Source organism: Zea mays, chromosome 4, assembly GCF_902167145.1.
Source record: "Zea mays cultivar B73 chromosome 4, Zm-B73-REFERENCE-NAM-5.0, whole genome shotgun sequence".
Lineage (NCBI taxonomy): Eukaryota > Viridiplantae > Streptophyta > Magnoliopsida > Poales > Poaceae > Zea > Zea mays.
Genome location: NC_050099.1, coordinates 140,058,313 through 140,069,067, shown reverse-complemented (window position 1 = coordinate 140,069,067; position 10,755 = coordinate 140,058,313). Strand labels below are relative to the sequence as shown.

The window sequence follows — 10,755 nt, the reverse complement described above, 5'->3', positions numbered from 1 at the left end:
ACTGAATCATTGCGTATTGCTGGTTACAGGCTATAAAAACTCACATAGATCAAAAGGACTACACCTCCAAGGTGAGCTCCAGTAAAGGACTAAGGGTGTGTTTGGTTTGACTTTTGGTTTTGGCTTTTGCCCCCCTAAAAGCCAAAAGCCAACCAAAGGGTTGGATCCAGAAAGCAGCTTTTTCTAAAAGCCGACTTTCTCGTAGTGCAAATCTGAAAGCACCTCTGGACCTGCTTTTAGTGGCTTTTCGGATGGAACTGTAAAAACATATATCGAAGAATTTTTAACGAATTTTAGTGGTTTCCACCAAAACGTTTTTAGCTTTTTAACATTTTACAGCCTACAGCAACTTTTTTCACAGCTCACAGCCCACAGTAACTTTTTCACAACCACAGCCCAACCAAACAGACCCTAAACCGTTTGGGTTTCAAAGTCTGGCTCCCCAGCCAGGACATTCTTCTTTTATGGCTTGGTGGGAGCAAATCTCAGGGTTAGCTACTGGTCTTCCTAGTAAAGGTCTTAACTCGCTTGTGGCCTTAGGAGCATGGACAACGTGGAAACTTCGAAATAGTTGTGTTTTTTATGGTTGTACTCCTAGTTTAGATCTGTCCATTAAGTTAGCTAGGGAGGAGAGGCAGTCTTGGGAAATGGCCGGGGCTAAAGGTCTTTCATACCTTGTTACCCTAATTCCTAGAGACTAGGGAGTTGAAGGTTGTGTTTGATGGATTTTTTCAGTTTCCTGTGTTTCTGGCCTCCCTAAGGAGGCCTTGTAATCTCCCCAGGTCTCTTTGACCTGGACTTATTTCTTCTTCTTAATATATTGAGGCGCAGTTCTCCTGCGTTTTCAAAAAAAAAGAGCTCCAGTAAAGAGTCTTAATGTACCCTTTATGTGTGTTTCAATCAAATATTAACAAACCATGCACTTGAATCATTCATTTAAACAAACATGTCTTTTTAAGTACCAATTGACTGGTTGGCCACTGCAATAAACAAGACCGTTGCTAGGCTGCTGGTACCTAAAAATCACATTTATAAAAAATGCAGCCATTATCTGCAGAATTTCGCAGTTCATGTGCTTTACAACTATGACGCTAGACATTGAGACTAAAAAACAAAAATAAATCTGAAAGAACAACACTTCCTGCACATCCTTTAAAAGTTCAGGAACATTTTCAGGTCCACTATATAACTCGAAATCCTACAGAAACAGTCATTTAAAATATGGATAAGCTGAATCACAGAAGCCAGAAACAATCAAGGATACCAATCTGTTAACAGATTACGACTCTATTTTTACTCAAGGAAAACTGACAACCTTGCAGTCTTTTTTTAACAAGCCAACACTACATACTACCAATTTTATTGGACAGAGATTTGAGAAGAGTTAACTTACGGTCTTCAGTTTGTGTTCTAGCAATTTCAAACAGCCATCGACCCTTGCATAAGCGATTGGTTTCACCTCATGAGCATATCATTGACTATGTTCAGGCTCTAGCCTGCTCAGTCATTATACATGTCATACCTGCACAAGATTGCAGCAACATGCATCAACATCCATATAGTGGGGGGTTAGTTAAGTTTCCAGGGTGCTGCTGTGCTGATTGATGTTTCTAGCTTCAATTTATACTTATTGTCAATTTGGCATGCTCCTGTGTATATTTTGCCATGGTCCTTGTACGCATCCACTTCAGGATGGATATTGAAACATGTGTTTTATATTCTCCTTTCATGTATGATTAACCTTTGTTTTGTTTCCCAGCAGGTGCCTTCTCTAGAGCACAACCAGGTCAAAGGAGAGAGCTTGGATTTGATCAAGTACATTGACAGCAACTTCGAAGGTCCACTGTTGCCCCAAGTTAAGAAGCGCCTTAGGGTATTGATATTTCTTAATATTTTCTGTCTTGATTAATCTATGTTCCGCTAATTTCAAAATAATTAGTGCTTCTGCATCTCAATATATCTTATTATATCAATACCATATTGATTCTGTAGCGACGCAGGGGCACATTATTAGTTATATATAATAGTTGGGCTTGGGCACGAACCATCAAAGGCTCCGATCCGTTTATAGGAAAATTTCTAGCATTCTTGCATCATCTCTGTCCTATACCCTCCTAAAGTATAAGTTATTTTAAAATTTTAAAACAAAATATCTTAAATTTAATAAAAATTATAAAAATAATTACAAAAAATTATAACATTAAATAAATATATTATGAGACTTTGTGGTCTATGTTTGTATTCTTTGCACATTGATTATAAGAATCAGTGTGCAAAGAATACAAGCACAACCAAAATATCAGTGTGCATTAGATTTTGTATTAATGACGAAATAATCAGAGTCAGTGTGCAAAGAATACAAGCACAGCCAAAATATCAGTGTGCATTAGATTTTGTATTAATGTTAAGAAAGGTGGGTGGAATAAATTACTTTGTTTCTCTGTGAAAGCATTTTTATGTTCTTTTGAATTATCATTTGCTGTGCTGTTGCAGAGAAATATTCAAGTTATTGGCAATGAAGAGATTGAAATGCATCCCATTTCTGCTTGGAAAGAAGCAAAGATTTTATGGTGGGTTTGATGGTGCTGCAATGCAGAGAAGGCCATTAGTACATGTAATTCTCCACATATTTGCTTAATCTTGCAACCCTTCAGGGGATTTTGAAATGTATGATATTGTTTTATATAAGAGGAGACATGTTACCTCTGTCAAATGAACTAAAGACTTGTTTGGGAGCAAGAATACCAGAGAGGATTGGAGGGGCTACAATCCCCTTGCTATTTAGTTTTGAATAGAAAAGAGATTGTAACCCCTTCAATCCTCTCTGGTATCCTTGCTCCCAAACAAGCCCTAAATGGTTGATGATACCCTGGTGTGGGTGAATATAGAAGACCACAAGGAAGGAAATACTCTTGCTGCAACATAGCGACTCCTTGGGACATTCCAGTCACAGAGTTTGAATATCCCATGCTAGAAGAAGCTGGTGGTTGATAGTAAGGACTTGAGAAGGGAAAGTGCACAGGAAAGTATTGTTGGCCATATCCAATAGTCGAAACAGGACAATATGCTCCATATCTCATTTGGGGGTTGTTTGCATATCCAGCAGAAAGCATGAGGGACTGGTGGTCATTGTAGATTCCCTTCTAGAAAAAATATTTAGAAAAATAATATCAAGAAAACACAAAGAAACTCGGTTATCCAGCAACTTATGGGAGATACGGAATGGAGCCCCTCCATAATTGGATGTTCTTTTTTTCATCTTGGTGGTGTTTTTAGCTCCTTGCTTGAAGCTACAAGAACAGGCTGAAGGTTGTTCCCTTCTGCACAAACAGCTTTTCAGTATTCCTATTGGTACATGGTCTCCACATACGCGGAGGTCAAGTGGCAGACAACTCAGAACTTTGCTACTGAGTTCTCTAAATACCCGCCTAGATTTTCAGATTGAAGGTGCACTGACATTTCAGATGCAGCATTCGTATTGATACTTTCAACTGATTCTTAGGATTATAAATGACAATCATGAACTATGCAATCAACTCTGCATTGTCTCGGCACCCGATAGGGCGCCTTATGTCCTAGTTACAACTACATACCCGGTAGCATTCGGAATGCAGAAAAGCTTGCCATAAACTGAAGCGCTTAGTACTACATGAGATGGTGCCTAATCACAGAATACACAGGTCTGGTATCGATTCCTGGCGAAACAAAACCAAAAAATTACCGGGTCCATAGGTGCCATTGCAGGTCGCTATCACGTACTTGCTAGCTCAGCCCATTAGTCTCTTGATTTTGTCTATGCAACTGCACAAACGCAAGATGTTATAAAACCATAGATCATGATTGCCCAAAAGAGTGATAAAGAAAAAAAAAACAACCTTTTTGGCAAATTAGGCAAGACACGTTCCACAGCATGAATAAAAATGTCCGTCTCTGCTGAATTAGCGGGCCTATTATCATCGTCTAGCAAAGGACTACCCATCAGCTTACGACTGCGATCTGTGAAGTATAAACTATATAACACCATTACACATCATAAAAGGAAAAAGGTTTGATGATGATCACAATGTACCTTGGGGACCTTGAAGCGTCAATCCCCCTCCAAGATGGCGTCTAATCAGTTCGTCCACTCCATTGTTCTCCGTCGACAGCCATTCGTCTAAAATCTGCACAATAATGGAATGGGCCAATATTGACGTTTCATCACAGATCCCATTAATCTCTGAACATCTTGGCTCCTTCAAATGGTTAGCATCAACAGGCATCTCCGCGTATGGCTCCATGCCACTGTCAACAGCTTCATTGTCTCTGCAATGCCTAGTGCTTCCAGAGTCTTCAGCCCTGTCACATGGTTTCCTAAGTACTTCTGATTTGGAACCAGAATCCTCAGCTCTAGAGACATTACATGTATCGCCACTAGTTTCGCCCCAGCAATTCTCTCTCATAATATCAATGCCCAATAAACTACTAGAGCAACAAGGCTCATGCACCTCCTGCTGCTGGGAGCTTGAATTGAAGTAATTGGTCCCAGACAGTATGAAATCGTTATCCTCATTGCAGCTATCATTTCCTAAGCTAATCAACTCTTCGCATGAACATTCTTTTATACAACAATGAGCTAAAGCTTTGAGATGACTGCTCAAGTTCAGTACAGCATCTACCTCAGCATCCTCCCTCTCTTCCGTTAACACAACATGCTGACATCTAGAAATCTGATTTATAGAGGCTATGGCTTGGAGGGCCACATCTGGTAGACCATCATCACATCCAAACAAACATTCTGTCAAGTAGTTCCTCAAAGTTGCTAAGTGCTTCCTTTCAAATTTAGAATCATGATCCAGTATGGTGTGCAGCAATTTCAGCTTCGCATGCTTGAGATTTGGAAGTGACCAAAGGGCATTCAGGATATCATTCTGCAAAGAAATAGTTTCTTTTGCAAAGGGGAAAAACTCTGATTGTGAAATACTCACATTTTTCAGCTTCTGCTTCTGATATAAGTTCACCACTGACATTGCCTTTGCTAATTCCTTTGGCAGGTAATTACCTTCCTCAAGTTCTGTTAAAATCTTGTTGCACCTTTTTCTTATCATTTTGATTATATGCATTCTTTTGGAAAAGCTAGCAGTTAATCCAAATTTTGGGGCACATGATTTTCCTTTAATCTTCCTATTCATTGCAACAAGACCCTGCATTGGCATTCCATCAAGCTCATCCAACGCATGCTTAATAGAAGACAAAAGTTGTGGTGACACAGGTGTGACAAGCCTCACAGAACCAGATCGATAGCTGCATGGATTTCTAAAAATATTGAATAGCTGGCATGCAATATCATTCTGATCCAAGCTGGCCAAGTAACTTGGAAGGTGAGAATTTACAATTTTTTCCATTACAGACCTAGTCTTATCAAAAGTAACCTTGTCATGACTGACAACACAAGCCACTGACTGAAGTGTTTCATAGGTCAATTTGCTGATTGTGTCCTGCATGACACCAAGATATTCTGGTCCAAGTGGTTCATTTTCCTTCTTCTGGAAGTCAAAAAGCTGGAGGCCCTCCAGAACTAAGTGATGGGTATAGCCATTGCACTCTGAACTCCAAATCCTTTTAATGTTACCTCTCACTTTATCACAAGATCTCTGAAAAAATGGTCCCCACTAAATTCACATTTTATATTTTGAAGTGACATAATGCAACCGAAATTGCTGTTATATTAACTAGTATAAGCCAGGAAACTGATAAATGGTTCCAAAACGATCATAAGATCATTGCAGGGTAAGGAAAATTTATATAGCCATGACAAAACCATTTTTGAAGAAATACAATTAAATTGAACCATGTTCAAAACAACATCAGACATAGCACTAGAGTACCATGTGCAATAGTTCCTAACTTGGCGCTAGAACATGTCTTCCATAAGTTTTAAGCATTATGTATTTAACTGATTATTGAAATAAAGTCCTTTGAGTACACACCTAACTTATTCTTGAATAAAACTTATACAGTGAAAATAGAGTATTTATTACTTCACATATTTCGCTAATACCTTAAAGACCTAAACACATAGGTGGAGGGATTTGAATAAGTGGGAGAAACCATATGTGCACATAGTACATAAGCCATGAACTGATGTTAGTAAGAATGCAAAATAAACACTAAGCTATATGTAGTTCTTTCCAAAGTACTAACACTTACGTCATCACTCCTGATATATGACTCAGGCAAGTACCTGCATAAGCAGAGAACTAACAATTAGACTTAGTATAGTCACTACTCACTACATACATCCTGATTGTTCTTTTTTGTGGATAGGTGGATTGGGGAGAGAGAGAGAGAGGGGTAGGGAGGGAGGGAGAGAGAATATAAATTAGGAAAACAGAGTTCGATGTGGAAACATTTCAGAGGAAGAGGGGTGTCATTACACATAATGCCATAATGGTACCCCTTATCAAAACAATTATCAGCTTTTCAGAATGAATAAGCATTGATATGAATGTTATGGCATCTAGAATGCGAGGAGTGCTTAAGAAACACAACGATTCATCAGATACAATAACACACATGAGAAAATTACCACCCAAAATGGGTTTAGCACTGAATCTGTAAAAATCAATTCCAATGTCATATGGAAAAAAAATTCAGCCCGGTTGACTCAATAAAACACTAAACTTCGGACAACTTATTAAAGAGACCAAGAAAAAGCCTGAATTAGAACACTACTCGCATCCCAGAACTTGGCGCACGCTTACACTTCATGCAAAAACTTGGGTCGCTTCGCGCGCCTGATGCAGCCATCCGGTCTGAGGATCATTGACTCCAGCCACCTGCAAATTAAGAGGGCCCCGAATCTTTTGTGATGCAGGGTGCAAAAACAGAAATGCATTCTGATCGGAGGTGCGCCGGTAGAAGAAACCACACCGACCTCCGCTTCTCGTCGACGTGGGATTGCTGATTCGAAACGAGCGCGCACAGTTCCGCTGCATCCTCGAAAGTAAACTCCATCACCACCGCTCAAGATAGCGGGCGGAGGGAGGGACTAGCTGCGCTGATAGCGGGCGCTCATGGACAAGGGTGGCAGGATACGGCTGGGGCTCTGAGGCGAGCCACGCAGCCGGCGTCGGGATCGGCCGTTCGGGACTCGGGAGAGGAGGCGAGGAGCGGAGGGGACGACTGTACACGAGACCTAGGATGGCCAAAGGAGTGGCCCAGCCTAGCAAAACTGTAAATCTAATATTTTAAAATAGATATATATGAAATTTGATACTTTCTTACACCTAAACTAAAATTTATTTTACTTTCTTAATATATTTATAAAATAATTAATGTATGTGTTATCTATCTATCCTACTTCTTAAGATAGTAGTGTAGGCGTCCACAATAATGTTGGTGCATGGTTCTGTCAGGGCTCATCCGTCATAAAGCGAAGGCCTGTAGCTGCCAGAAATATCACATTTGATTCGAGCCAGGCAGCCAGCCTCGGAACCCAAGCGCGCAGGCAACACCGCCCGTCATCCGCGCCGCCATCAACGGAAGGTGCCGAGGATCTCATACCCCGCCATCAATGAAAGGTGTCAAGGATGTCACACCCGGTTTTGGAAGGTAAACCGAATGCGAACCATGTACGTGACAGGATCAGAACTCACGTACACAACGATTACATAATTGGACATCATCACACGATTCTTGAATTAAATAGCGCAAATGTACTTAGTTACATTAAGATGTCTGAGACATCCATAGAGTCTAATACATATCCATAGTGTTTAACATTAAATCAAAGTGCGGAGTAACGAAACGTAGAATGTAAGCCTACACAGGCAACTGACTGGGGGTTTGCCACTAAAGTAAACTAAAACTCGTTGTAGTCCTGGAACTCCTCAAAGTCATCCATGTTGTCAGCTTCACCTCCTGAGCACTGAGTACAGTGGGAACAACCTGGGGTGGGGTGGTTTGTAAAGCAAGGGTGAGTACACATCAACGTACTCAGCAAATGTCCCGTTTGGCTAAAGTGGACTAGCTGTATGTGGAGTTAAGGTTAAGCAGTTGCTTTTAGTTGGTCAAGCTTTATTACTATAAGTATAGCCAAATTTTAGTAATAACCTAGTTATTACCCAGAGGCACTCCCTATAAGAGAAAATACCAGAGATCAGATTTATAACCATCATTGCTAAACATCATCATAAAAGTAACCATTGTTCTTCTAATCGAAGAGAATCCCAATGTTGCTCTTAACCGTGAGCACGGCTGATATACCAGTTTCTAACACTATGCAGAGGTTGCACACTTTACCCACAAGCCGTGATTCCCATTCTGCCCGGGGTTCTAGCCTCCCCATTGATCACTACCAAGGTGACCTAGCAGGGTCTCACTACGTAGCCTTTACAAAGATTTCCCAGAGGTCATAGCCGCCCGTTAGGTTTCTCCAGTTTGATAAACACAGTACATCTCCCCAAAGAAGGGTGACTAACAAAACCAAATCAAAGAACCTCTGCAACCAGCCTTGGCAGAGCAAGTACTGTGCCCGGACCCCATTGATGGCCCTACGGCGAAGCCAACTACTCATCTGGTTCCTCTAATTAATTAGCTAAGTGTGTCTCATTCCACCCTCATGGTTGCACTGTTATCCCGGGTTGTCACTCCCCAAACAGGTCCTTACGGAGAGGCACTCAGGAAAGAGCTTGAGCCCCCTAAAGTAATCACAAGGACCCCATCGGGATAACATCATCGTATCATAAAAGATCACATCATGTTCATTGATTAAGTTTAAGCAATAGCATAAGCTAACCATGATTAACCCAAAAAGGTAAACAAGGGTAAGGGAAATACAAACTATTCAATCCTTAAGTTTCAGTAATGTAATGCGGGACAGTGAATTATAAAGTATAGTAGGACATAGTGGGTCTGAGGACACTTGCCTTCACCAGGTTGTTGCTAAGGGAGGTCTCCAACAACACACTCAGGAACCTCGGACAGCTCGTTGTCTAAGTAAAGCGAGCATACATTCAATACATTCGGAAAAGTATAAATGAACAGCACATCAAACATTTACAATCATTGACACATAACTCAAAAAGGTACAACATTAAGTGTAGGGGAATGATATCAAGTTACAAAGAAAATGGAGTAATCCTAATTGGGGAATTGATTACTCTTTAAATGTTTGGGACATAACTCAAAAAGGTTAAGTAGTGATTAAAACAAAGGAAAGTTAGAAATATAATATAAACTACTCTCATTTAGGAATTTGATTATCCTTTAAATATTATCCATAATTACATACCTAATTATTTTTATCACATTAGGGTCTAAAGGTTAAACCAAAAATAAATCCATGAAATGCATAACACTAATCTCACAAAATTAAATATGCTTTAACTCCTAGGGCTTTCATTTTATTTATTTTATTAAATAAATAAACTAACATAAAGATTAATCCTATATTCTAAGTGAAAAATTAAGGTATACAGATTACAGTTGGTCATATTTTATTTGAACAGAGAATAATCTTGTGAACATTTTGCAATTTGAACCACTAAATTTGGAGTTCATATAAAAAAGATAGGAAATAAACAAGTTTTGAAGTTTGAAATATGAAATTAAGGCTAAATCTGTAATTAAATAAAAGTCCAAGGGCTATTCTAAAGAAACTAGGGACCTAAGCGCTAAAACAGAGGACGGCGGGTTGATTTCCTAAAACCAGGGGGTTCTTAAGCAAAATAACCACGCGAAGGGGTACGGGGTAATCTCAGCCATCAGATCAGAAACCGATGACCTAGATTAGATCGCGCGAGCGTGAGCATGCGGACGCGATTGACAGGCGAGGCCAGGGCGTCAGCGAGCCAGGGCGGGCTGACCAGCCAGGCCCAGGGGCAGAGATGCGGGTGAGGGGGAGAGAGGAGAGACGGTTGGATCTGGATCGGACGGCTACGGTTAGATCCGCTCGGGTTAGCTCTACACTATCCGATCTCGAGCGAACGGTCGAGATCTAACGGCAGGGGGCGGACATGGGTGCGGTGGTGCCGCTCGGTCCCGCGGCGAGAACTCACCGGAGACGAGCAGACCGGCCACGACGGGGCACCAGAGGTTTGGGGGTTGGCCTAGGCGCGCACAGGGGGATCTGGCGGACTCAGCCGAGGGCACCACGCCGGCGCGGGAGCACCAGAGGGCTAACGGCGGCGTGGGGCTACTCCGACGAGCAATTGCGTGCTAACCAGTGCAGTACACATGGAAATAGGGGCGCGAGGAGGTTGCTCACCTTGAGGGGAAACGCTAGAGGCACGAGGCAACGGCGAAGGCACAGAGACGCGATGAGCCGATGGTGGCGAAGCTCCGGCTGCGCAAGAACCACTCCGGTGAGCGCGGACCGGATATACCAGAGAGGGGGGCACACCGAAGGGTGTCCCGAGTAGCTGACGACAAGGCGAAGCTCACTGTGGCACTAGACGGGGTACGGGCGCAACGGCGGCCACGGAACAGGCGGTGGACGTCAGCGGGCGGTGGCGGAGGTTCTCGGTTCGCGTGGGCAGAGCGAGAGAGAGCGAGAGAGCTGGGCAGAGAGCGCAAATGGAAGAGGGGAGGTGGGCGAGCAGGGCGTGGGGTTCAAACGGGGCGCGGGGGCTCGGACGTGGCCGGAGAACGCGCGGACGTGGGCGCGTCCATGGCGGGGAGATCGTGGGCGAGAGGTTAGAGACGCGCTGACAGGTGGGGTCGGTGGGGCAGAGAGAGAGGGAGCGGGCGCGCGCGAGAGCAACGGCGCCGATA

At 42.4% G+C, this 10,755-nt stretch overlaps 1 protein-coding gene across 10 annotated transcripts; it reads right to left on the bottom strand.

The window, feature by feature from the left end:
• Positions 1–905: 905 nt before the first annotated feature.
• On the bottom strand, positions 906–7,217 carry LOC103655544 (uncharacterized). 10 transcript variants are annotated; one of them, XR_002269154.2, is made up of 9 exons: positions 6,917–7,217; positions 6,744–6,818; positions 6,190–6,223; positions 6,041–6,049; positions 4,070–5,633; positions 3,876–3,996; positions 3,722–3,801; positions 1,394–1,522; positions 906–1,198 (listed from the first exon to the last, which is right to left on the bottom strand). XR_002269154.2 is itself a non-coding variant. In XM_020552619.2 (6 exons), the coding sequence occupies exons 1-6, from the start codon at positions 6,994–6,996 to the stop codon at positions 3,768–3,770; spliced, it is 1,926 nt and encodes a 641-aa protein (XP_020408208.1). In that variant the 5' UTR covers positions 6,997–7,217; the 3' UTR covers positions 3,479–3,767. The 10 variants fall into 10 exon arrangements, 4 of the variants coding, with proteins under 4 accessions (XP_020408208.1, XP_020408210.1, XP_020408209.1 ...); XR_002269158.2 differs by lacking the exon at positions 6,041–6,049 and having other exon boundaries at positions 3,876–4,010; positions 4,070–5,651; XR_002269153.2 differs by lacking the exon at positions 6,041–6,049 and having other exon boundaries at positions 4,070–5,651.
• Positions 7,218–10,755: the final 3,538 nt, after the last annotated feature.